We start from the raw sequence: 26908 nt of genomic DNA on the forward strand, positions 1-26908 counted from the left end.
ATAAGTCGACACCCTAATACTTCCCAGGCCGAAACTGGTCTCAGTGCTTTCCAAGCTATGGAAGTGGCCGGACGTCAGTTATTACAAACCTCTCCGCACCGACCATGTCACGAAAGACCAACCGAGCGGCAATTTTAAGTGAACTTCTGCAGCATATTGAAAATGAACCTGATTATTTGGACAACGTCACCACTGGTGATGACACCTGGGTTGTTGAATAAGAGCCAGAAACGAAACGCCAAATCTCCGAGCAGCACAATGACAGTGCCCCCAATCCCAAAATGGTAAGAATGAGCAAATCAGAAGTGAAAACAATGCTCATTGTCTTTTTCGACAGTAAAGAAGAGGTCCATAAGGAGTTTTTTCCTCAAGGACAGTCAGTTAACACTGCCTATTACGTGGATGTGCTGAAAAGACTACAAAAAAGTCATCGGGGCAAGAGAAGACATCCGCTACCTGGCAACTCCATCACGACAATGCACCTCACCATAACATGCTACAAGCCCACAAGTTCCTGGCCAATCACCGGGTGCCAACGTTGCCCCACCCCTATAGTCCTGACGTCAACCCAGCAGACTTCTCTGTGTTCTTCGGATTAATGCAGCCCTGAAAGGAACACATTTCCATCCATGGAAGAGATCCAATCAGCCGTGATGAAGACCTTGCGAGGGGTCCCCAAATATGCCTTCCACCGCACGTACCAGCCGTGGCAGAGTCGCTGGGAAAAATGGGCCGAGACCCAAGGACAGTACTTTGAATAATTTTAAGTGTTTGTGAAATCTGTTTAATGATATATTTAAAAAAATAATTGGATTACTTTTGGAAAGCACCCTGTATATATATATGTGTGGCATGTGATAGTCCACGGGTAGTGTTGGACTACTGACCAAAGGGCCCTGGTTTGATTCCCAGGAAAGTATCTCTGGGCACCTGTAGCTCTACTCAAGCTATGTGATGTTTTGGGTAACTGATCATCCTGGAAAGCCATAACTGGCACAGGGAAAGGTACTGGCCCCCCTACCCTGATGTGTGAATTTCACACGCCGTATAGGGCTTCGTACTGGGTGAACTCTACCATCACCTACCAAACAGACCTTCGGGTTGATTACTGTGTTTATGGTTTATATACATGTATACATGTACATTATATATGTATATAATTTATGCATGCATAAATATACATGCCCACATACCTACATGCAGATATGTGTGCATGTATATATAGGGAGGATGAAGAGAGAAAGGGAATATAGTGAACGAAGGCAAAGTAACTCATCAATATTTGTCCACTTTCTCAATGCCTCTACATACATAAAACCAATAAGACCTTCCATTGAATATGACAGCTTATGAAACTAAGTCTTTTAATATTAACTAATCTTTGTCGATGTAGGGCTCTTAACATGATGAGCACAATTTCTTAGTTTTATTCATGTCAATGAAGAATGGAATATTTGTATCTACCAACACAGAACTATGATAGTGACTCGGCAAATATCCAGGATTCAATGAGTGACCATTTATTCAAGTTAGTGTCCCCACCCTCACTTTATTACCACTCTTTCCTTTCCATTTACACTATCTTCACAATTGTTGGTCAATGAATTTTACTGCATTGACTTGGAATAATTATATTGATCATAGAAACAAATCACTGGAGAATTAGTATTCTGCCCATTTATCTGATTAAAAACTATTTTAATATTTTCAGAACATCAACTTACATCGCCATGAAATTTAGATTAGCATGCTTTCTCATTATTGCCACTGTAGTATGTTTAATCCATTTTCTCATAAAAAGATCCCAGCCTACATTCTTAAGACAAACTCCACGTGGTTAAAAATTGAGCACTGCAATAATGGGATGTTAGAGTTAATGCATTATCAAAATCTTGCAAATATGCTGAATAAACACCATCAAATGACTTAATAATATATATATTTGAATGTATTTGGTGGTAAATAAATGAAAATACACAAATGAACTTAATTTTATCTTATCACATGTTAATAGCAATGATTCCAAGTCTTTGGAATGTCTACTTGTTCTATCAAGTTACACTTCAAAATGGCACAACAATATAAAACATTAAACTTCTTGTCATTTAAGTAACATCTTTATCTTTGAGCATAACAACAGGATAACATCAAATGGAATGTGATGGTACATTTAACTGAATACATGGTCATAAAACTAAAAAAACTTAAGTTCAAATGCAAATGATACCCGTGTGACAGTTTTTTGGAATAAATAAAGTGTACTTGCTTCAGTTTGCTAAAATGTGGCCAGCATTCCTTTCCACGAAGAGGGCATTGCCATGAATCCGTTCAGTGCAAAGCCCCATTACGATCAATTTAAAGCAGATCTCATATCTCACCACAGTTAACAACCTGAGAAGTGCTCTTTCTCGCAGGATGTCCACCAAGCCAAGAATAAAATTTACCAGTCAAAAAAGTCTCCTAAGAGCAATATTTTAGGTTTTGATTTATCCCATTAGCAATCCCAGGTAGTTAAGAGTTTACTCGAGGAAGAAGCCTCTACATGGAGAAGTACCTTTCCACTTAACCAACTAGTCAAACCGAGGGCACCAACACAAAACATGAGTTTGAAGAAATAAAACAATTATGATGAGTACTGCTTCCACACCACAGTATGCAGCAATACCAACATATCTAAATAATAATCCCCATGCACTTATTGTTTTTTGTTTGAATTTCACTAGATAAAACACTTGTCTATCAGTTCATATAAAAATATATTCACATAAAAGAGCGTACGGTATTGCAAATATATTTGCTCACTTATTAATATGGATATGATACTGATGAAAGCAAGACCCCTGAACTTATGCTCATTACATTGCTTCCACGTGCAATGCGGAGCGTGGATGAAGAGGTGGGATGGATCAGGAGGCACAGCAGTTGTGCTCACAAGCCCAGCCAGCCCACTCCATAAGGTGACATTTAAAGGGACACTTGCACATTATTTGAGTGAGTGTCCCCAGATATATTATTTATTCATCAAGCCACTAAAATGCGACATCTGATAACTTGAGTGAGGTGTGGAGGAAATTCAGGCTGGAATTAATACTTGCATTATGCCTGCTAACAAGTGGTGGTTACCTGAATTGATACAGACAATGGCCACTGAGTTACAGTATGACTGAATTTGATTGGTGAACAGGATCGACTGCTTTTTGAGTTTTGTTTGATATATGAGATAATGCTAAAGAAATTTTTTTAAAGAATTGAGAGGCACAGTAATCCTAAGAAGAACTTTCTACACTGCAGATATTTTGTTGAGGAGATTGGTCAAGTGCAAAGTTACCCTTTGAAGAATTAAACAGTAAGCCAAGGGCTAAGTCATTGTCGCAGTGGCCAGGGTAGGACGCGGAAATTGAGCAGTAGTCGGCTGAAATCAAAACTTGGGAGAGGTAGAGTTAAAAGAATTTGAAGGAACCTTCGTTGCTGCACGAGTGGTAGTAGTTTTGAGGGGAGGCGACCGACAGCTGAGGTCATTGGCGCCTTAGGGGATGGACAGGAAAGGAGGAAGGGTGGAGAGAAACCCGGCGGCGAATTAGCCTACTCTTTACGAAAGGCGCCAAGGGGTCCGCAGTTTAACGTCCCATCCGACGGACGGCGTACTCACTCAAAGTGCCCTCCACAAAGCCTCCACCTCAAGTAGGGATCGAGATACCTCTGAAAAATATTCAACACCGCCGGGATTTGAACCCGCGCCCTTAGGGTGAGAAGCCAGTACGTTAGCCCCCGCACCATCTCGATCCCCTTGTTGCAAGAAGCTTCTTAAGAGCCATTTGAATGACTAGTATCCAATATCTCAGAATATGCTAATATTTTATAAGTTGCATTATGTGATTACCACTCAAAATGGACTGAACTAGAAAGTTAACGTCCAAATAAGAAACTCATTTAAGTACTTCGGACTGTTTTTGCAATACATGGCATTACAAAGAAGGGAAGTCCTTTGATTATCAACAATTTTGTCAGTTTGCATGGGAATAAAGTTTTAAAATTGGTACCTCCCTCCCTCTTTATCCTAAAAGCAATGGACTGACTGAGACGGGTGTATGTATATGGAGAAAAAGTGACAGCATATTTAGGGCAAGAGGGTATAGCTCTCAAGACTGAAATGGCTCGATTCCGGGTTCAACATACAGCCTTGCCCAGGTGCATATCATTGGTGGGACCCAAACAAAGCTGCCAGTGCACAGGGAGTTGTTGAAGCCTAGGGAGTACATAATTTCACAGGCAAAACTCAAAAAGAGACCAAAGGAACAAACGGGAGTTTAATAAAGGTATGAAGCATAGAAATTTATAGTGCCGGAGAAGCCAAAGGGCTGCTCATTGGAAGGACATTTGAGTAGAAACCTGGAGACGTGGTTAGCAGTGCAGCTTCATCAAGCTCTTTTAAATAAAGATGGCCAAAACAGATCAGAGAGGAAAATTTAACACTTATAGCCATCTTTTAGCAAGGATACTCCGGCAAATCCTGAGATTTCAGAAAAATGTGTGAGGGATTTAGGCCTGCCAGGCCTAGCAAGAAACTCATGTATTTAAATGACTATGGTACTTTATGTTATGCATGGAATATGATCTGCATCACGTTTTAATTACATATATGCCCAAGGTGATACTGTCCTTTGAGTAGAAAATGAAATGTAGTTGATTTGGAAAGAAGACTATATAAAGTCATACATTATGGTTGAATTATGTTAATAGTGTTATATATTTATTGATGTGAAGATAATGTTTTATTGATTAGAGAAGAAGGTTGACTGTTTTCGGTCGAGGGAAAGATTCAGTGGTCGTATAAGGTGGCAGCAGCGCATGAGTGCCACTGGGACTGAAAGCAAAAATGACATTTGAAGGGACACTGGCGCATGGCCAGTTGCGATCTTTTGTGAAATTTTGAGTAACCTAATTAAGCCACAAAATGTATGGGGGTACTTTTTACATCTACACTAAAAGGCCAATATAAGTGTTCAAGACACCACAATATTCACCTCCATTTCACCCAATTGCATTAAATATGATACTGAATATTGTTAAGCTGGTATAAAAAATAGAATCAACACTCACCTACCTACAATTTAAACATACTAAATACAAATGGATTATTATGCTAACATTTGAAAAAGAGTCTGCAATCATTATGGTGATTGGTTGACGGTTGGATATTCAAGACCACAGCTGCAATTGATACAGCAGACTAAACATATTCTCCTATGTGTTCGGCTGTTACTCACTCAGTATGACCTCCTCATATTAATGAATGTATACACTCATCGCCCTAACCCATGAACACTTAAGTATGAAATAGTAGAATTATTTTACATTCCATGCATAGCATGATGCATGCTCTGCTATTTTAGTATTGAATAATGCCTACTATAGACATACACTGACATCATAATTTTTTTTTAACAGGTCAAATTTACAAGGATTCTGGAAAATGAAAATTTTTATCATCCAGAATCCTTTTAATGCAGAGGACTAGAAGAACCCTTATCTTTACTCACTTGTTTCTTATTATCAATACCCTATTTTATCCCATTTCCTGATTGGTGGACACCCTGCTCACTTCAAAGTAACCTCATGGAGTGTGAAATTTTCACATTTCAGTTTTGGGAGCCAGTTACTCCCTCAACACAACCTGTACTTTTTCCCTTAACTCTGATATGCTGGATATTACAACAATTGGATTTTTATATGGAATTATCCAATGACTTCACCTGGGATTTGAACACACATTTAGTCAAAAACTGAACAAACTATCAACTAGGCTGCCACCAGAGCTCATAGCATACGATAGCTTACCAGGGAACATTTCTTACTCATTCCTAATGGCAAGGAACTAAGGTCTTTAACATAAAAAACAGATATTGTGAGGAATGAAACTCTTAAATTAAAAACAACATATATGAAATCCACAGCCATGTTTCAGATGCATTGAGGAAATGATAAATGGAATATTTTCCATGGGTCACTTGGCTTGCTCCAACAATTCCCTCAATTTCATGAGTCAAATTTTTTACTTGCTGCATTCTTCGGTGTGGCACCACTTCCAGTCACTTCATCAGTCTGAGCAGGTTTATTCTCCTCCTTTGCCACCCTCATATCTGCCTCCCCCAAGTTCAAAGAATGTCTTTTCTGCTTACTTGGTTTAGAATGTTTTACGTCCACTACCTCAACTTCTTCCTGGCCACTCATTTGTGAGAGATCCTTGACCAACACATCAAAATCAGTACTAACGTCATCCTTACTTGAAACTACCCCATCATCATTATCAAAATGATTAGTCATTGGCTCATCCAGCTTCTCTGAGTCTTTGCTACCTGGTTTTTTTCTTGTTGGTGACACAGAGAAATCTAAACTCAGGCTTCCAAATTTTTGCGCTGTGTCATTAACCCTTTCATAAAGTTCTTGCATATACTTATACCTAACTTTCCACTTTTGGTAAGATTCTTTATAGGGTAGCAATGGTACAACAAATACTGATATATCATCTATGGTGGCTACTTTGCTCTCAGAGGTCACCCAACTACGATCAGTGAGCTTACCACGAGAATGCATCACTAAATCTTGTGCGGCTGAAGTATACCTGGGCAGAAAAAAAAAGATATCACTATGAAAACTTAGCTTAAAAAGTGGCATGATAAGAACTTATCAATGAATCTTAATCCATAGAGGAAAACATTTTTTCATCCATTTTCCATACTATAAGCAATAAATGAATCATCACATTGACTTGGTATCACAGATTTAGAGTCACATCCACAACTTGGCGAAAGATTGATATCCAATAAACACAAAAATGCATGACATATTGAAATTACTGCCTCATTAATCACCCACTATTTGACAGATGTTGGCTATCCATTTTGTTATGTTCTGTACTAAATGATAATGAATTACATGAGAGCAAGGAACAGCACTGCTCCCTTGCTTATGACATTAGAAAGTGAAAACAATTGGTCATGCAGATGAAAGACATAACTCCTGCCAGAGCTGTGATTGAAAGTGGAAACCCAATTCAATGTTTGACTGTGCATTGCATACCACTCCATTTATTTTTTATTTATTTCGCATTAGTCAGAAAACAGCACTTCGACCTTTACATAGGACTTTGAACATTAATATAACAATGCGAAAATTACATACACCAAACCCCTAGGTGGAGGAAAAACCACCTAGGCAAGCATTGAACCCACGACCTCTGGGTTGGTAGACGAGGATGTTACCCTGCTGCCACCTGGGCCGGCAGTTGATTGAAAATAAAAGTCATGAAAACCATCAACATTAGTAGTAATCCTTCAGTCCTTAGATTTAGCTCGATTAGGCTGATTTAACTTGGAGTTTGCAAAAATTAATTTTGAACAAGATGAAGAATATGAGAAGATTTAGACCCGAGGAAGGTATGATTTAGGAAAAAGACTGAATTTGGCTTCCCTTTCTTCCTAGCAGGATTAAATACATTGCTTCTCACTTCCTTCTCACTCTTATGCAAATGCAATACAAATTTAAGGTAAATTATTGTTTTGAAACTGACACATATTTGACTCTTGTATGGCTTACCTGTATACTTTTGCGCCAATTGTATTACAACAACACTCTCAAATACTCTTAGTGAATGCTTACATTATGCGTCAATAACTATTTAATGCTGACATTTTCAGGCAATTTTGCTCTATTTCTTTATTAGTGTGAATTAACTTATGAGGATAAACAGAAACTTAACATTTCCACCAAAAAGATTTAAGACGTCACGACCATGATTTCGATGCCGCGCACGTCCATCAGGTGAGGCGTGACATATTCAATCTTTTTGGTGGAAATGTTACGTTTCCGTTTATCCTCATAATGAAGGAATTCCACTAAGTTAAACCTGAAGCTGTTATGAATTAACTTAGATGCATTTAATGTCTGCTCATTGAATGCGCCGAGCCGCAGTTGCATTCACCCACTGCACTTAGGGCTGCATACAGTCATAGGGCCTTGGTGATTTTGGTGACTCCAGTGGCTTCCATTGATTGTCGTGCTTATTCTATTCTAGATTCTCAAGTGAATGCTTGCTTAACTAACATTCTAAGATTCAAAAGACTACAAAATAAATTTATTTTAACATACTCGCACATGCAAAAATGATGAGAGGCACTCATTAGGTCAAAATCAAAAATTAAGAGAAGTGTTGAAATAATTTAATTGTGTTCACAATTTGATGATCCAAGCAAAGAAAGTTGATTTTTAGGGTCATTACTTTAAATTACGACTTTTTGGGTCTGGTTGAAGAAAATTTAAATTAAAAAAGTGAATCCGGAAAATTTTTAAACAAGCCATTGTTTCTTGAGCCATTGTTTAAACAAGCCATCTGTACACACTTGATGTTCAACTCGATTACACCTTGCCTCGAGCAGAACTCTTGCTTCCTCCCCATGTTCCATTTCCATTCTCAAACTATTGCCTCTTGCCGACTACTATCTCTTTTTTCACCCACCACATCATTCCAATCCCAAATCACTACCAAATGCTTCCTTCTAGGTGTGCCTACAAATATTTCTCTCGAAATGATTGCATACCCATCTGCCTTCTCACTATCCCTTGCAATAAATGAGGAGCAACAGTCATGGACACCAGCATTTTATGTTTTCCAGCCATTACTCTATAAGCAACAACAACATGCAACCCAAGCATATTTCACAACACCGAAAGTGAGAAGTGTTGTCAGCATAGGAGTTGAGAAGAGTGAGTGTCAGTTCATAAATTGAATGGCGCTTTCATTCAATGCAAACCAGCTGGCCATTCATTTCTTTGAGTATCTCAATACTAATTTTTTCCTAATTTATCCAGCAACAGTGCTGCTCTTTTTCCCAATTTTTCCCCCATGAAATTGGACTCTGAGTGGGCATTACTAATCCAGATGATCCATCATTATTCTGCTTGACTTTGATATCATCAAAGTCAAGTCATACTCTAGTCCATGTTTCCCACGGCCCTTTGATGTGCTGATATATGCTAAACACAAACTGATCTTACCACTACAAGGGAATTTTTCAAATAAGAAATTCCTAATTCAATACCAAATTCCCAACTTTTTCAAAAAAAGCAGCCCATTTTCTTTTATTTCACGATTTTTCAAAGAAATGAGTAATTCCCAACTTTTTCCAATTTACCAAAGTTTCTGAGTGGCCACCTAGGAATATAATATGTTTAGTCATAACTAATGCATAAATGGCATTTCTAACAATGAGGAAAATTTAGGCTTAGTATTTACCTGTATCTCCGCCCTGGTTCAACATCAGCAGGGAAGTGATCCAGACTTTTTTTCACTATTTCAGTTGCTTTCTCATTATTAGTAACATCCCAGAGACCATCTGTGCCCATTATTAAAACATCAGAGTCTGTCACAGACTCATTTTCAATATCATATACAATAACTTGTGGTTGAGATGATAAAAATGGCTTAATAGGGAGCAAGGAATTTATTGATTTTAAATCATGATCTCCAAAACCACGGGTCACACCAATAGTTGCTAAAACTCGACTCTGAAAAATAAAGGTAAGCATAGGATTGTAGGCAATAACAGTAGGCCGTCAAGAGGAGGTCATAAGCACTCGGTCACCTACTCACCCGTTTCCCTTCCCCATACACTACAGGTATCTTTAGGTCTTCATGAGTGACAGTTTTGTAAGCCCAACCAGTCATATGGGCCTCTCGGTATAAAATTCTTTTCCCAATATCTTTGGATACTGGTCGGCGGCAATAATCTCGCTGAGTGAAATCTCTACCTAAAAGTTCTGGGTGCAAAGCAGCCTATAAAAATTAATAATGCAGTTGAAATAACAACATCAAATTAGGAATAGCAATTACGGATGAACTTAAGCTTCAAAAATGATTGCATGTAGAAATAAATACAGAAAACCTGCAGCTAGATAATATGAAACGCACAATGGGCAAGCCATTTCCAGCAAAAGGAATAGTTTTCACATGAAAGCATCAAATTCATATTTAAATGACTTAAAACGATTTAGCACCAAAAAGTCACATCATCTCCAAAATTTCCATAGCTTTAAGAAGTTGACTTCCAGTTATAGACACCAGTGCCTACTGAAAATTTCTTCTTCTCCTTAACCATGTGACCAGTGCCACTAATTTTGATTTTTTCCAATTTCTTCCATACCTGTGATTACAACCACATTACTTTTTTTACAATTTAGCTGTTTTAACTAAAATGGTGGCCACTACTCTACACCTTTCTTCCTTTTCTTTCTCTTGTCTATCTTTGTGATCATTTCATCAGGTATCTATATTTTTGTGGTCCTTCTTCAATTTACTTTTCCAATTTTCCTGTTTGAGGCTTTCAATGCCACTTTTTTGATATGATCCCATTTTACCTTTTTAGTACCCAGCTCCCTTTCCTCACTCATCGTTTTCTCTACAGCCTGCTGATACTCTTTTCTTGTCATTTAGGTCACCACTTCTGTGCAAAGTAAATATAAAAAATGAGCGTACCTATGGTGGTGAAGCAACGAAAACGAGATAGTCGAGACCGTAAACTTGATTGGCACTAGATTTGTAAAGGGGAGAGGTAAAACAAAGTTACAAGTGGAAAGATAGGGAACACACAGTAGGTCACTTGGCTGTGTTTGGGAAACAGTGACCCATGTATAACTCAATCGCACACCAAAAGCCAAAATTAATAATAATAAATAAAACAAACAACCACTCGATCACTAGGGTGCGTTAAGGAATAACAGTCACTCTCGTGAATGGCATTCACACACACACAGGGTTTGCAAGGATTCTCCCTATGCCAGTGACCCGTCAATCACACAGATTAATGCAAATTATAAAACAGATTAAACGAAACAGAAAGGACTTATGTAAACACACAATCACTTGGGTGTGTTAGACCTTTGTAGATCGCACTCACTCACCCGTGCAGCATTTACAAGGATGCCTCCTGAGCCAGTGACCCGCCAATCACACAGATGAACACAAAATTAAATCCCCGACACCAGTTGTTTCGCCTGCCAAGCAGGCCTCTTCGGAGAAGAATTCTTCCCTGGCGTCAGGTTCTCTCCGGGCACTTACCTACCCCCGATACTTATTTCCTTGTTTTCTGTTAGTGGGATTGACGGGTCACTGGCATAAGAGGAATCCTTGTAAATGCTGCACGGGTGAGTGAGTGCGATTCACAAAGATCAAACACACCCGAGTGATTAAGTGATTGCGCATTTATGTAAGTCCTTTCTGTTTTGTTTTGCTATTTTGGTGTGATTGGCGGGTCGCTGGCATAGGGGGAATCCTCGTAAACCTTGAGTGTTTGTGTGAATGCAAGTTACGAGAGTGACTGTTATTCCTTAGCACACCCTAGCAATCAAGCGGTAGTCAGTTTCTTTTATTTTTTATCATCAATTTGCCTTTTTGCGCTTGACTGAGGTACCAATCGATCACTGTTTCCCCAACACGCCCAAGTGACCTACTCTGTGTTCCTTATCTTTCCCCTTACCTGTAACTTTGTTCTATTTCACCCGCCTCCTATAAAACTTAGAGCCAATCAAGTTTACAGTCCCAGCTATCTTGCTTTCAGCACTTCTGTTTTCCATTTCATGTCCTGCCTTTCCTATTTCATCCAATTGAATCTTAAGCCACACCTCATTACCATTTATTATCCACATCCGCTACCTGGAAACTGTGCAAATTAAAATCTGTGCCTAACCTTAATATAGTCCCAGATCTTAAATGGTAGACTACTTAAAACTTGCACTTATTACTTGATGCCCTCTTTTCAATCTTAATATTTTCCAATTTTTCCTCTTCTGTGGCACTAGAAGCATGATACCCCAGTGATGATAGAGGAGAGAGTTCATCCCAAAAATGTCAATTAAATTCACACACCAACAGGGTATGAGAGTCTGTTCCTTGCCTGTGCCACCTGTGATTTCCTTCAACATGCTAGGAGACAATATTAACTAGGCCAACATTTTTGAGAGGATTGCCAAAATATACTTATCAGGCATTAAGCCCAGCATGCCCTGGTATGTAGCACGATACTACTTTCAAGGCCAACATAGTAATATACATCGAGAAATTGAGCACAGAGTAAACTTACATTCACGGAACTCTGCTGGTATCTACTGAAAAACATGAAGGCTTGACAATGGAAGTTGAAATATAGAAATGGTTCTTCAAGAAGAGGTGTTATGGAAATATGCCATAAATTAGGAACATTCTGTTTTACATAAGTTGGTGTGTGACACAGAATTAATATTTATTAACATGTACCTTTGACATTTAATGCGGAATGCAAGGCTTCATTGCATATATGGACTCTTTCAATACCCGTTTTATGTAAAACAATTCAATTGGACTTTTTTGCAAACAGATGCATTAAAAAACGGCATTCAAACACACTATAAAGAAAAGAAAAAACCTTCAAAAAGGGTGAAGGTCACGCAATCAAAGTTTCATGTCACACTAGGGTGAAAGAGCTTACCAAATGTCTAACTCTATCCCGTTCAGTTTCAGGAGTGAAGTCAAATGATAATGGAATGGGCTTCCAATCTTTGCAGAGAACAGCACGAGAATCTCCAGCATTGGCAACATAGAGTTTTCCCAAGATAAAGAGGGCAACAAGGGCTGTGCATCCACCTTTCAGCACATATTTGCACCGATCTTCAGCTATCATTTGGTCCTGGAAATGTTAATGACAACTCTTGTCAGAACCATACAACTTAAGTCGTTTCTTGATACATAATAAATGTTTCATAAGTGAATGCCTCTCTAAAGAATCACTGATGATGATGTACACCATAGCCAAGTATTTTGATTAACAAAACTGTGAAATAATTAAGCTGTAGCAAAATTAACAACAAAGAAGGCATCTGATGGGACAACTTCCAATATCCACAAAGTATACAGCAGGGTAATGCATGCCTTGACCTGCCAACCAAGGGATGGCAGGTTTGAATCCCACCCAGATGGGTTTTCCAACACACCAAGGCCTCGCATTCATAGCGGTACATTCCCAGTAACTTTTATGCTAGTTTGTAATTGTAACTGCGGTTCATGGCTGCTAGGCATCAGCCAAACAATAATTATACTTGATTCCACTGATTCGTGTAAACCATTGTAATGCCAATATTTTAGAATGTCTAATTTTTTATATGGCAAGATGAAATTGAATAATAAACATAAAAAATTTATTTGTTTGCATGCAGAACAAATAAAATGTTTACACCATTCATTTTAGACTGACAACTGCTGTAACAACTTCATGGTGCACATATTCCTCAAGGGTCAAAATTCGAATTTTGGAATTCAATTCTTTTAATCAAGGGCTTAATTTTAGGCTTAAAAGATTTTTCGTATTTATACCTAGCTACAGAGAGCCTGCATATAACATTAAATGATTCAGAAACATCTTTTTTTCATCAGGGTTTCCAACCAGATCATTTATCCAAAGAAACTGCGGGAGATGCCACAACAGTAACTTTAACGGAGTCATCCGCTAATGTGCATTTCAATGCAACAATTTCGGATGCCTCAATGTCCGGTCGAGTGCTTTAGCCAGTTAAGATATCGAGGCATCCTCTTAAACTCTGAAATTTTGGGGGATTTAAAGGAACAAGATGTTGTGACGAAATACCGTACATACAATGTCACAGGCATTTGTAGTTGTTCGCGAGGCGCCACAGTCCACGAGGTTAAAGCCAACTTTTAAACACTTATGCTGTTTATACCTTGACAAATTCCAAAGAAACTGCGGGAGATACCGCAACAGTAACTTTTAACGGAGTCATTCGCTAATGTGCATTTCAAATGACATGCACATATTAGGGCGTACCAGCTTCATTGATGATGAGCATTCGCGATGGCCAAAAATGGCAACAACCACCAACAACATCAACGGAGTTAAATAAATGGTACCGGACAACCATCGAATTAAGGTCAGAGACATAGCAGAAGCTATGCACATATCAAAACAATCCATCTTTTATATTGACTGAAAAATTGGACATGCATAAGCTATCTACATGTTAGGTTCTGTATTTGTTCACTTTGAACCAAAAATGCATTCAAATGAACATTTCAAAGACCCTATTGAAGCAGAGCAAGAGAGATGTTTTACATCAATTCATAAATACAGATGAAACTTGGATCCACCACTACACTTCAGAGTTGAAAGAACAGTCAAACCAGTGGACTGCAAAGGGTCAACCTGGTTTGAAAAAGGTAAAGGCAGTTTCTATCGACCAGGAAGGTGATGGTGACTTTTTTAAGGATGATCATGGAATTGTATTCATTGATTACCACTAACGGGAAAGTATTCTGCACCATTACTTGACAAGTTGAAGGCAAAAATTGCAAAAACCTCCTCTGCAACAAATGAAAATGCTTTTCCATCAGGACAATGCAGCTGCTTACAATTCGGCGGTCACCTGGGCTAAAATTGATGACTTGCACTTCCAATTGGTTGACCACTCGCCAAATTCACCAGATCTGGCCCCCACTGACTATTTTCTGTTTCCTAACTTTATGTTAAGTTTTGCTTAAAGAGCATCAGTGGATGAAGTGTATCTATCTTAGAAGGAGACTATGTTGAAAATTAAAAATAAATTTGGAGAAAAAATATCTCGCTTATTAGTTATGCTGGAAACTTTTACGAATACCCACATATTACCAAAATATAAGATTTATGTTGAAAGGGGAAAAGCCTAAATATATGCTATAAGGATTTGTCGTAAATCATCACTTGCAGCATGGAGAGTCATGCAAGATCAACCTACCCTGTTGCTAATACAAACAAAGAGATTTTTAGAGGCAAAATGCAGGAAGGCACTTATCATGATGATATTTGCTCAAACAGTGGGTACGCTCTGACCACTATTATCATGGTAATTTAATCCAGAGCCACAACAAAATCAATGAAGCATTATAAAAATTACCACAGATTTTTAGCCTTGATAATGCAACATCAATTGCTGTAAATATATATACCATATAGATCGACTTTTAAACACAAAATGCCAACAAAAAAATCAAGGTTAGACCTAGACTCAAGAGAAGTATTTATAGTTCAAAATATGCAATTCGAGATGTGAGTTAAACTTACAACAGTTTGCATCCTGATATTCACAGAAATTTTCAGTCACGGTGATAACTTCTTCTAAAACTAAAATTACTGTCCCTAGTGCTGCTTGTTTGTTGCCATATGGCGTTAAAAGCAAACAATGGCAGCAGTACCATTCGAGCAGCACTCACAGAACTGGCATTGAATTTTGGAATGCATTCAAAACCTCACTATCAATGATAATGGTCGACGCTGTTGACTAACAGTAAAAATCTACATAAATATTTATTTACAACTTGATTACTGATAACAGCATTAAATTACACTTATTTTAGTACTTACTACTTGAAAGCTTGCATTTAACAAAATTTCACAAGCCAGAAGTGCAACTCATTGCCTGGCATTAAAGTAGCATCATTTTTTTAATTACAAGGGAAACTACGTTCCACTAATACACACACGGGATGCGAAAGAAATAAAAACTTGATTAAAAATTTGGGGTTCCATCTAGACATAGGATTACCCCATACATGACAATACGCAGTAGCTAAAATTCAATCAAAAGTTTTGATGGAAAACAGGAAAAGGCTCAGTGAAACAAAATCTTCAGTGTGGGTATTTTTGGCTAAAACATATACTTAAATTATGCTGAATAAGGTCCAACGTGTTCATTGGCCTACATATCAGTGTACAGTTATTTTTAAGTCAGGTCCCTTAAGTCATTAAGAAAAATATAATCATTAGAAAAGATTTTATCGACAGTTTTCGTTTCCTACAAACCTACATCACTTTTCTATATAACCACTGTTTACTTTTCACTGCACCATACCAGCTCCTTTAATACTTCAGCATATACATGTGCTACCTAGGAATTGAACCAACAGACAATGGCAGTATTGAGTCGCTCGTCATCTTCAAGCCATTGTCAGGACCAGGGATAGCGGTCCAAAAATGCTCATCCACTCAACATTTTTGGCTCTTTGGGTTGATTGGTGAACATTTCCAGTTCCTTCCTCGCTCACCATTTATGATACTTTGCAAATTTTACAAAAATGAAAATAGTGGCCCAACTAACAAAAGGAAATTCATCAGCCAGAGCACCATTGGTCAATCGTCAATCAGATCTCAGTTCTTGGTCTGCTTGTGGAACAATTTCATCATTCCGGATACTAGGCCTGCCGCTCTTCATGCCTCTTCACCATGCACATTCGCCTGGCCATTTCTGAAGCCTCAACACCATTTTGTAACCTTTCCTCCACTCATTACTGTATGTTCATAAAAGAAGGCACAACTCTCAATTAAGTTGGGCAGCTGATGATCCTTTGGCCCATAAAAATCGAATCACAGCATGCACTTCCCAACTATTGGGAGAAAAGACTTTGGTGGACATTTTTATCCGCATTCGCCAAAAGGTAAATGACTACAGAATCGAAATGATAACTTCACTGACTTAAGAAACAATCAATAGATGGCCCTGCATGCATGCAACTTTGTTCTGACCTGCCAATATTTGAATGTAAGATATCGACCCTTACTTTTTGTGTATGCCCTGCACATTGGAGCCACTTGTTTTTCACTTTAATATCAATGCTGGACATGAAAAATAGAAACTTATGGATCGTAAGTGACCGCATGGATCACAACATAAAATGTTCCTTATCTCATAAACAAAGAGGGTTCTGTAAAGGTGATAGAAACACCCATGTGTGGGGGAAACATCCTCAACGTCATACTAGAAAGACTGAAAAACTGGGTTTGGGGGAAGTCGAGGTCGAGGAAATATCGGGGTAATATAGAGCGGAACGGAGGAGAGCCAGCCAAGCTGTTCAATGGCAAAATTTGCAATTTTCCTTTGTCCACATGTTTTGATCTATAAACATGTCAATAGATGGCATGTTAGATGATCAATTCAATTTTCGCAAACATACACAGCCATCCCTTTCATTTTCATGAAGTTCTTCATCTGCATTGACTATCCTGTTTTCCTATTGCCATCCATTTGATCTCAATTGATGAAATTATAATTGGTTCAAGCTCTAAGAAGATTCTCTCATTTGCTTAAAGACTCTTTCAAGTCAATGTCTCCTAAGAAGTGTACTACCAATAGAAATGGCGGCGTGAGTTATGGCCCACCTAATCAGAATCATGACTCAAAGTTCAATCTACAGAGCCACTCTTTTCAACTGGCTGGCCCATGATTAAAATTCACTCGGTCATTGGGTGCAATCAGCAGCAGTTTTAGGGGAAGCGACCGACAGCTAAGGTCATTTGCATCAGGTGCAATCAGGAAGAGAAGGGTTGTCAAAGAGTTAACTTTTCTCTACCTCATAACTGCAGAGTCCCCTTGAATGAATATGTTGGGCAACAGCTACAGTGGACATCAACTACCAATTTTTCAACGTTGGACGCTTTGATTGTTGAAGACAGGGAAATAACGAAACATGCATGTATCAATGTTTTACAGACTTTTCTGTTTCCATGCCAAAATTCTGGTCAAAGAAACAGTAAGAAAGCATAGACATCATACACTGATGAAGATAATGAATATTCATGACACTGATTGGCAAAATGCAACATAAAAACTTGGCATTATCTTTCATTTTCAAGTTCAAGTCACTCAGCATTGCATACAAGGACTTAATTTTTTGGTCACCACATTGACTGGTTATCCATTTGTGGAGCCTGAATTACATTTGTAATGACAATCAGTTTTTTCACAAATCTAGAGTAATGTGCCCACTTTGTAACTGCCATGCTGCAGGGCAAAGAAGAGGCTAAACTGACATGGATTGAAAATCAATAAAACATCTGCCTGGCATATTAGAAAAACATAATTGAAGCATAACAGACCTCTGTCCCGACTTGCCTCAGCAGTTTATAAAAAAACAAAATCCGAGGATTTTGGTAGGAATGCGGCAGAAAGCCTTCATAAATGGTAACTGGCAAAGTTAGAAGGATGAAAACTTAAAAAGCATTTCTAACAGTCCATTAAAGGGAAATGTGAGCTGGAAGAAGATATTCCCTCCAAGCACTTGGTCAGAACATAGCTGCTGAACATCTTCAAAAATATTTTCAGCTCTCCAAATTGCCATGGAAATGATGAAAACAAGCTGCAGATATTAGTGGCATGGGAATAGAACCAGGATATGTTGGATTAGCAGGGGCCAAAGTTAAAACAATGAAGAAGATGAAACAACAAAAGACCAATATATTCCTAAAAAGTATGTTAGCATACAAAACACGTACATTTGCTCAAGAGCAGAAAAGAGTAGAACAAAAACAAGGTTTTTTATGCATCAAATTTAAAATGTTCTATTAGCTGTTCATTTATCTACGTGAATATTTAAGTTCCTCTAAAGCAGTAAATAAACAATTCAAAACAACTTCATTAAAGTCATTTGTTGAATTAATACCAATTTTAGGCTCTTCATGTTTTCAGTCTAATGGCCTAGTAATGAAAACATTTCCTAAAAATTGATGCAAGTGCTGAAGGGTTGATTTGACTCGTGATAAAGATATCTGAAAATGAATTAAGAGCACCATATTTCATGGCCCATAAGACCGACAGTGATTTTACCTGTCAGAATTTACAAAAAAAATACTAGGATCAGACAGAGAAGATCAAAATACTTTGATGTTAATACTTAATATGAAGAAAACTGAATTTTTGCATAGAAAACTATCAGCCACATGTATGTTAATGTTCATTCGTCAAAAATGCCAGAAATTTGTCACCACGTGGCCAAAACACCTTCCAGCTACCTTGTTCCCATGCTCTGCTCTGAAGTGTAATTCACAAATTCAAGGTTAACTGCAATACTATGTTACAAAATCCCTTCTTCAGATCCCATGAGGCTAGTATCATTTTAACTATATTATGCAATGCTTAGTTTCTATTACTATTTTGATATAATCGAAATTTGTATTAAAAGCAACTATTTTCTATGCCTTTACGGCACTCGTACTATCATCAGACTAAGAGCTTATCGGGAGAGATACAGTGTATGTAATGAATGCAGTAGCAGAGGGACGAAATACCCATTAGCCTAAATGCATATTAAGTTTCAGAGCAGTGCAGCAACATCTCAGATTAAACTAGAATCACGGCATTGTATGCATTTACAAATTATTTGGGATTTTTTTAGAAAGTACATTCAACAAAATATTCAAACTCTGTCGCTTAATACAGACTGAAAACAGTGATATTATCAAAATTTGTAATCAAGGCAACGATTTTCTATGCCTGATGTGGGAAAAAATACTTAATTAAGAGTAAGTATTTTTCTGGTGAATCTACTTGTACTTATAGGTTGAAGTTATACCCACGCACTCCCCAGCCCACAAGACACAGGCACATTTAGAGAACCTTTTGGAGTAACAAATGGGAATCTTATGGGCCAGGAAATGCTGCAATCGATTGAGCAAGCAAGAGACACTTGCGTCCAAATTACATGGCATGCCAGCCCAGTTGCCGTTCTTAAGTTTAGAAAAAACTGCAGTTTCTCAAACTACATGGCATACTAGAATAACCATATCATTCAAATAACTAATGCCTTTATTGCATTATGGGCAGTATATTAATGACGTGCCACATCACATTAAAGATAAGAAACATGGCATTATGCAAATCGAGTAGAAATGGTAAATGCAATGGTAAGAGATATGGATTCAAGAGTTCTCACAACGACACTAGTTTGAGCTGCATTTCATGACAATTTACTCTCAGCACTTACTTTTATAAGTATTATAAAATAACTACAAAATTTTCCCCTATGACGTAAGCATCTAGAGAATTGTTCCGAGTGTATGGTACAACATATTTATCCTTCTTCAGCTTTTTCAAATAACACAACTGTTAAACATAGGTTTTAGGCTTTAATTCATGGAATTCCTTCATGATGAGGTTAGAAAAAGAAACTTTGCACTTCCAAATAAAGATTTAATTATTGACACAACCAATGCTACAACCATAATGCTGCGGATCATCATTGAAACCATGGTCGTGTCAAGTATTAAATCTTTACGTAAAAGTGCAAAGTTTCTTTTTCTACCCTCGACACATAACTGTGTTAAGCGTAACTTCATCGGTACTGCTTAATTTTATTCACGTTTATAAAACACTAATCACACAGGTGTCCAAAATGAACAACACTCTGCCTCATCAAGAAGTAACAGTGTGAACAGAAAGTGAGACTGTCAATGCATTATCAATTCGTCAATTTTAAAATGAAATTCACAAAGCTTGGTATTTCTAATAGCCTTTGATTTTTAGACAGGATGCACATAAAAATCTTTATAGAGGCACAGAGAACTATGAAACATCAATAATAATACAAATTATAGATACTGACTAGATTGCATGGTCTTAGAGGTAACATAATAATGTCGAAATAGAGGTAGATTTCATGGAACTTTCAGGAATAATTAGACTGCCATTACTGATGTTCTATTGTTATCACTTTCTAATTACAGATGAACCCCTCTTTCATGCTTTTGAGGAGAAAGGAATAAGTGTTGACCGCAGGAAAGTTTAAATCAAGGGAAATCATAATTTGGAGGAAATGGAAGCAAATGTTCCACAGTTTTATTTTATTTGCCCAACAAGTGGCAGGCTACTGAATTGTAACACACAAATTAATGACCAAGCATATGCCAATGGAATTTCAGCAATAATTCCTCTTGTTACCAGAAATCTAAAGGAGTTCTTTGAACAAATAACCTCTTCAATGCCATCTTTTTTCACACATTGTATGCCATTATAAAACATGTTTCCTCACTACTGCCATCAGTAATTGTGCAATTATTAAAACAAAAAGTGAATTTACTAACAACGCAAGGTGAACAGCAATTGTGAAAAGTACAACAAATAACAAGCAGGAGAAACATCAGTTCCAAGTAAAAGTGCAGGAATTGACAGCACTTTTAACCTTTTCACCGTTATGGAAACTAAGTATCGGTGATTGTGGGCTAAATAACATTCCATGAAATATCATCTTGGGTTCCCAACATTTCATGTGAGCACATGCCATTCCATGAAAGTGTTCCATTCATAAGTCATTTGACTCTCACCATAACAATGCTAGGCTTTATATTTTTAGGCAATGAGAGCAATGCAATGCAAAACAAAAAATCATTTTTTTAGACAATAAAATAAACTAACATCCATGTTTAGGCTTGTAGATTATTGGAAACATTCTCTTTCAAACTTGAAATGGGTAGACCAGGGGTTTAAACTTTGTGTCAAATCTTATAACATTCAAGAGAGCTCTATGCCCACATCGATACCAGGGCAAACAGAATAGATTACTTCAGCCAATATTAACTTTAACTACACTAATATCTCTTTGGTACAAAATACATTTAAGGGCTTTTTACCATGCTTCAGCTAATAACATAGCATTTTCACCAAAAATTTGAACATTTTTGCACATGTTAGAATTTTTGCAGTTCTTTGCCATCCGATTCAAATGATTTGAAATACTACATACCACTATTTGACCATAAAATACTGACTAGAGTTGAGAGGAGCTGATGGACCAAGACTCAGTTCCAAAACATTGCATCCACTTCAACTCAATGGCTGAGGAGTGACTGCGAATAGGGGGAAATTGTTCGACTAGTGATGAGTACTACTTCCCTTGAATGCACGCCTCGAATATAGGCATAAATCTTGAGCATGGGCTGATCAGAATTGTGATTTCAGTTTCGGAGACACTTCTGTTTTCGAGACACGTCAGACCATGGGTAAAGGCCTCATGAAAGGATCTGACAGCATACAACTGTTGAGTTTATTATTGAAGAATTCAAGTAAGAAATATCTGATTGAACAGAGATTAGTTTGAGTTTGCACTTTACAAAATCAAACCAAATTTACCCATGAATTCAGAAAATGAAACTTACGGTAGTTTCAAATGGACTTGAGGGAATCTCACTTAAGGGGAAATGTGATCACCAGCACACAATGGTGATATTTGATATTTAGGACAAACGAATAAAAGCAGGCATACATGTATGTCTATGTATTAAACAGCTTACCACATGTGGCCAGTTAATTAGCAGTTAAAACTTGAGGCATTTATGAAATTCATCTCGGGTTTTCTAGAAATATTACGTTCACAAATGGATCATTTCAAGCAATGCAAGGACAATTTAATTCTCTGAACCACTAAGGGAGATTCTTATATTTCGTGGCATCCAAGCCATGGTAGTCAAGCCTGAAACTACACTATTTGCTCATGGGTGTCAATGCACGGAATCTGGTGCAGCAAAGCCAATGGGTGGAGCTAATGATTCCATAGTTAAATGCATTAAGAAACTTGGAAGATACTGAATCCTGAGTTATCTCATCCTCTAACACCCACACAAACACACATTTCATTCCTAGGGATGAAAATCCGACTGTTTCGGCAAGATTGAATGATCAACCCAAGCCATCGCATCCCTTCAATTTGATCCTTGATGAACACATTTAGTGATAAGGTAAGATTTGACCTGCGTGGACTAAAGCCAGGAATTAAATCACACCCAACCAAACTTTACTCAAATTTAGAACGGGGTCACAGGAAGGCATGGCGGATGGTAAAAACCAGCACTCAAGACTCAAAACCTCTTTGTTTACATCATTATAACTAGTAAGACTAAATTGCAAAATAAAACGAAGCGTTATCCCAGCCTTCCTTAAAAAAACACTGGACACCTTTGGAATCATATTGTGTTGAAGAGGATAAAAAAAGCCAAGCAACAACCAAGAAAGTTTTTCCCCATGATATTTCTTTAATTCCCCAGTTTTTGGCAGCCCTACTCCCACAGGTCAATCAACTGAGATGAAGTTAAACAGAGCAACTTCATGTTTTGTCCAGCAAGCCCCTGGATTCAAGAACTATGTTAGCATCTCAACATTTTACCTCGGATATAAATAAGTTTCTCGAGAAAAGAAGTTTCAAAGAACATGAGAATTTTCTCTAGTGTTCTTCCATTTAGACACAATGACATTTAATGCCATCACATTAATGATTTCTCAAGATTTAATATCAGTTTTCATAGTAATGCACATCCAGACAAACGTTTTATGAAGCATTGGCAATGACTACATAATTTGCCAACATAAAATCAGCTTTCCTAAATATTTTAATTGTATTTGGAAAGTCTAGCATTCATGATATTATACTTTCCTTTCCCACCAACAACTTATAGATACTACAAGTAGTATTGACAGTTCCTAACTCATTGTCACCAATTAGACTGCCTAGAACTACTTTGGCATCAACTGAGAGAAAAATGTATTTCATTCCCAAAAGGGTTCTACCACTTTAAATTGCCACTACAGGCTTCTCCTGAGAACTCACCATTTCCCAAAATGATGCTTCAAGTGCCCCAGTGATAAGCGATTCCTTTGAGATATTCTTCTCGGGAAACCACAAAGAAACCCCTCCTTTGGCAGATGACTCAAATTGATGATCAGCCACATCGTCTAGAGGAGGCAGTAGGTGGTCGATAATATCCACGAGTTTTTCCTAGCATTGAAATCAAAGCATACTTTTGAGCAAACACACAATAATATTTACGTGGCATTTCGGTTATGTTGTGAATTCATAACTTACATGTAATACATGATGTAACTGATTAGCTGCCGCAACAGCGGCCCCATAACCTGCATGCCCATCGAACAATGCAAAGTAAACATAAGGAAGATAGGCATGAGCACCTTCCCGTTCCGGGGTGGACGGATAAACAGCACCTTTATACTTAGGAGAAAATTTATTCTTCCTATCTACCCTGAGCAACGCACCCTTGACGCAGCATGCTTGGTCTTCGTTTTTCTCCGACTTTCCTGCATTTACAGCCCTAAAAGAAAATATGATGTATCATGTAGGAGTAGATTTTGACGTGGAAATAAGAATCAGAATACCAAAGTCGTGCAGCATCGGCACAACATACCACGAGAAGTATCGTTTCATGGGACACCTGAAACACTTTTTAATTATGGCCTTCCCAACAGTTGACATTAAGTGAAAAAATTCTGTCAATTTACATTAAATGTTGAAAATAAATTTAGGCAAAATGCAAATATTAATATTGAGAATTGTATCATTTATATTGGGTACAGGGATTAGTTATGTTGTAAAAACCAAACTTTTAGTTTACAGGCTGATGCGCCAAACGTTTTAATCTGTTACGTCGCGAAAGACAGCCTTAACCACAGTACATATTATAAAATTTCGATTGGAAAAATATCTTAATAATGAACATTTAGAATTAAACTTACTCTGCATATCCTGCATTCCACTCAAGCTTTGAAATGTCTCTTGGCACAATGATCGGCCTTATCAAGTGATCGGCGGATACATTTATTTCCTCTTCGGTGTGAAATTGAAGAAAATGGGGTCTGGTATACGGAAATTTGGGATACACAGTCCGGTTGTTCTCACTAACATCTTCGGCGGCAGGCAGAGATTGTACATTCTCTACCCCAGCAGCTATGTACACGGCTCTCTTGATGCGGTTCAACATGTTTACGTACGTAGTGACGGAAAAGAAAACCGGCACCACACTACGTACGTAAGTATACAACAGGTCCATCTACCACCGGAAGCTTCCATTACCACTAATACGTGGCAAATTTAACATGCTTCTCTAAAAAAGAGCATTGTTGCCAATTAATTCCCTTCGACAATTTCATCAACAATACAGAATCGAACATAAGACTATTCCAACAATGCCGCAGGGAAATGTGCTTTACTTCAACTTGGCAATTACATAATATTTCCTCACACGTAAATTCGTCTATTGAGAGCTGCATTCCAAAAATTAACTATCCAAAATTTCCTACGTATGTAGAACGGAGATTGTCTTACTGCTAAAAAAATACATAAGAAAAACAATAGCGTCTTTAGTTTAAATTTTTTGGGTAAAAAGCTGATGGAATGGGAGACAATAGTTCGTAATGTCAAACTGGTCAGTCTTCTAAGGTCGATTTGCCTCCATAATTATTATTTTAAGCTCACAAAGAAAACCATTGAAACGTGTTTTACTCGATCAATATCATATCCTAAACAGCCTGCTAAACCCTGAACACTTCGGAATGACTAAAATGGCGCTGTTAACACTTATTTTTTAAATCCCTAACCGATGAACTTGGGAGAAACATCCTAATGAACCGCAGTTCTCCGTAGATCCAATTATTCCGACATATATTTTAATGTACAGTAACTTACGCTGATCGCCTGATTAAAAAATACAGGGACTTCAGGAGGAGACGTTCAAGATGTGTGAAGATAACTATTGTACAGTTCCTGGTAACAAACATCAAGTTATCCAACAGGATGAAGATCAATCAAGACACTTATAAAACCAAACTGCTGTTAACTAATCTGCACTTCTTGTCAACACATAATCTGACCAACAACGTAAACTAAACGTGGCAATACTGCAATCGTAGCAACGTTGCACGCACTTTACAGCCATCTGTTAGTCCGTCCATAAACTAACACGAAGTTCGGCTTGGTACCCGGGTGAGATGGCCAGTTTGAAATGGAATCCGTAATTTAGTGGCGTGAATTACGATCCATTGTATTAATTCACGTAATCGCATTATTATTTCAGAGATCTTTTTACTGAATTTTTTATCAATATGGGCCTTGGTTTACATTCCACTTACGTCTTACTTCCAAAGTAGCACGAAATGGTTAATTCATTGACAAATTTCACGGAACACTCAGCTAGCGTACCATAGAGTTGTTTAGTATTCTGTACGACTCTAATATCTATATTTGCTGAATTGTGGTTTTCTAAATCAGCAGCTAGGTAATTACAATATTGAATGTACTTTTACACTGTCCAAAATGTAACGCTTGAGATTTACCATAGTGTTTGTGGATGTTAGGAGATCGTTACTTAGACTGTAGCAACTGTGGCAACGATCATCATACCTACAGAAAGATGAGATTGTTTTTTAATATCGAGCAGCAAAATTTTGAATGGGATTTTATATTCTCACTATTTTTGCCCGGCCAATATAACTCGTGATGCAGGCAGAACATACGGGCGATTCAAAGTGTTCCATTGTATTCGTCATTTGTTGCTATAATTTATATTTCTACATAAATGGAATTCATAAGTTAAGTATCAGTAAATCATCCTAAAAAGTATATGGAAACAGGATGACAAGTATCGACAAAACTCATTGAAAGTGTTGCAAAAAAGATATAGATAAATACAAAGTAATGTAAATATCAGTAGCAAAATTCGTAAATACAGAGAATCACAAAATATTAAGAAAACATTAACGTTAAAGGACAATGCAGACTTAAAAGAATAAAGTTCATACTTTAGAATAAAACAATATTTTTTAGCTTAACTTTAACTTATTTCAATAAGTGAGGTATTCAAATATAGCTTATTATTATAAGTAATCTAGTGGGTGAGGTAGGTTTTAGATGGACATAACCTAATCCATTCAACATCCCCTTGTCATTCAATATACTTTTCCTCTATTTTCCTGCCTCCTTAAGATTTCTCCCAACATTTCCCTCTCCTCCTGCACCATACCTAGTACCTCCTCATTTGTTTTCCTTTCGGTCCATTTCACCTTCTCCATCCTGCTTCAATGGCTATGTTTCTGCACCGTATAAAACTATGCTCCATTTCAAAGTTTTAATGAGCCTTTTCTCAACATCCTTATTCAACATCCCTGCAACATCAATTCCCTCTTTGTGAAATTCTCTTCTCCGTATGTCCCTAATACTTTGACCATTTGGTCCAAAAACTTCTGAGGTATAGAAACTGTTCCACCTGCTCTAGTTTTTGCCCTTCTG

The 26908-nt window shown here is 37.6% G+C and overlaps 1 protein-coding gene across 2 annotated transcripts; it reads right to left on the reverse strand.

The window, feature by feature from the left end:
- Nucleotides 1–1951: 1951 nt before the first annotated feature.
- Nucleotides 1952–25473, reverse strand: LOC139689386 (protein phosphatase 1H). 2 transcript variants are annotated; one of them, XM_071586474.1, is made up of 8 exons: nucleotides 25310–25473; nucleotides 24361–24728; nucleotides 23696–23939; nucleotides 23441–23608; nucleotides 12519–12716; nucleotides 9650–9832; nucleotides 9293–9564; nucleotides 1952–6622 (listed from the first exon to the last, which is right to left on the reverse strand). In XM_071586474.1, exons 2-8 carry the CDS (start codon nucleotides 24672–24674, stop codon nucleotides 6037–6039), a joined length of 1965 nt encoding a protein of 654 aa, XP_071442575.1. In that variant the 5' UTR covers nucleotides 24675–24728; nucleotides 25310–25473; the 3' UTR covers nucleotides 1952–6036. The 2 variants fall into 2 exon arrangements, with proteins under 2 accessions (XP_071442575.1, XP_071442574.1); XM_071586473.1 differs by having other exon boundaries at nucleotides 24361–25473.
- Between the last annotated feature and the right edge of the window lie 1435 nt (nucleotides 25474–26908).

Source organism: Hetaerina americana, unplaced genomic scaffold (genome assembly GCF_022747635.1).
Source record: "Hetaerina americana unplaced genomic scaffold, ioHetAmer1.1.p SCAF_23, whole genome shotgun sequence".
Taxonomy (NCBI): Eukaryota; Metazoa; Arthropoda; class Insecta; order Odonata; family Calopterygidae; genus Hetaerina; species Hetaerina americana.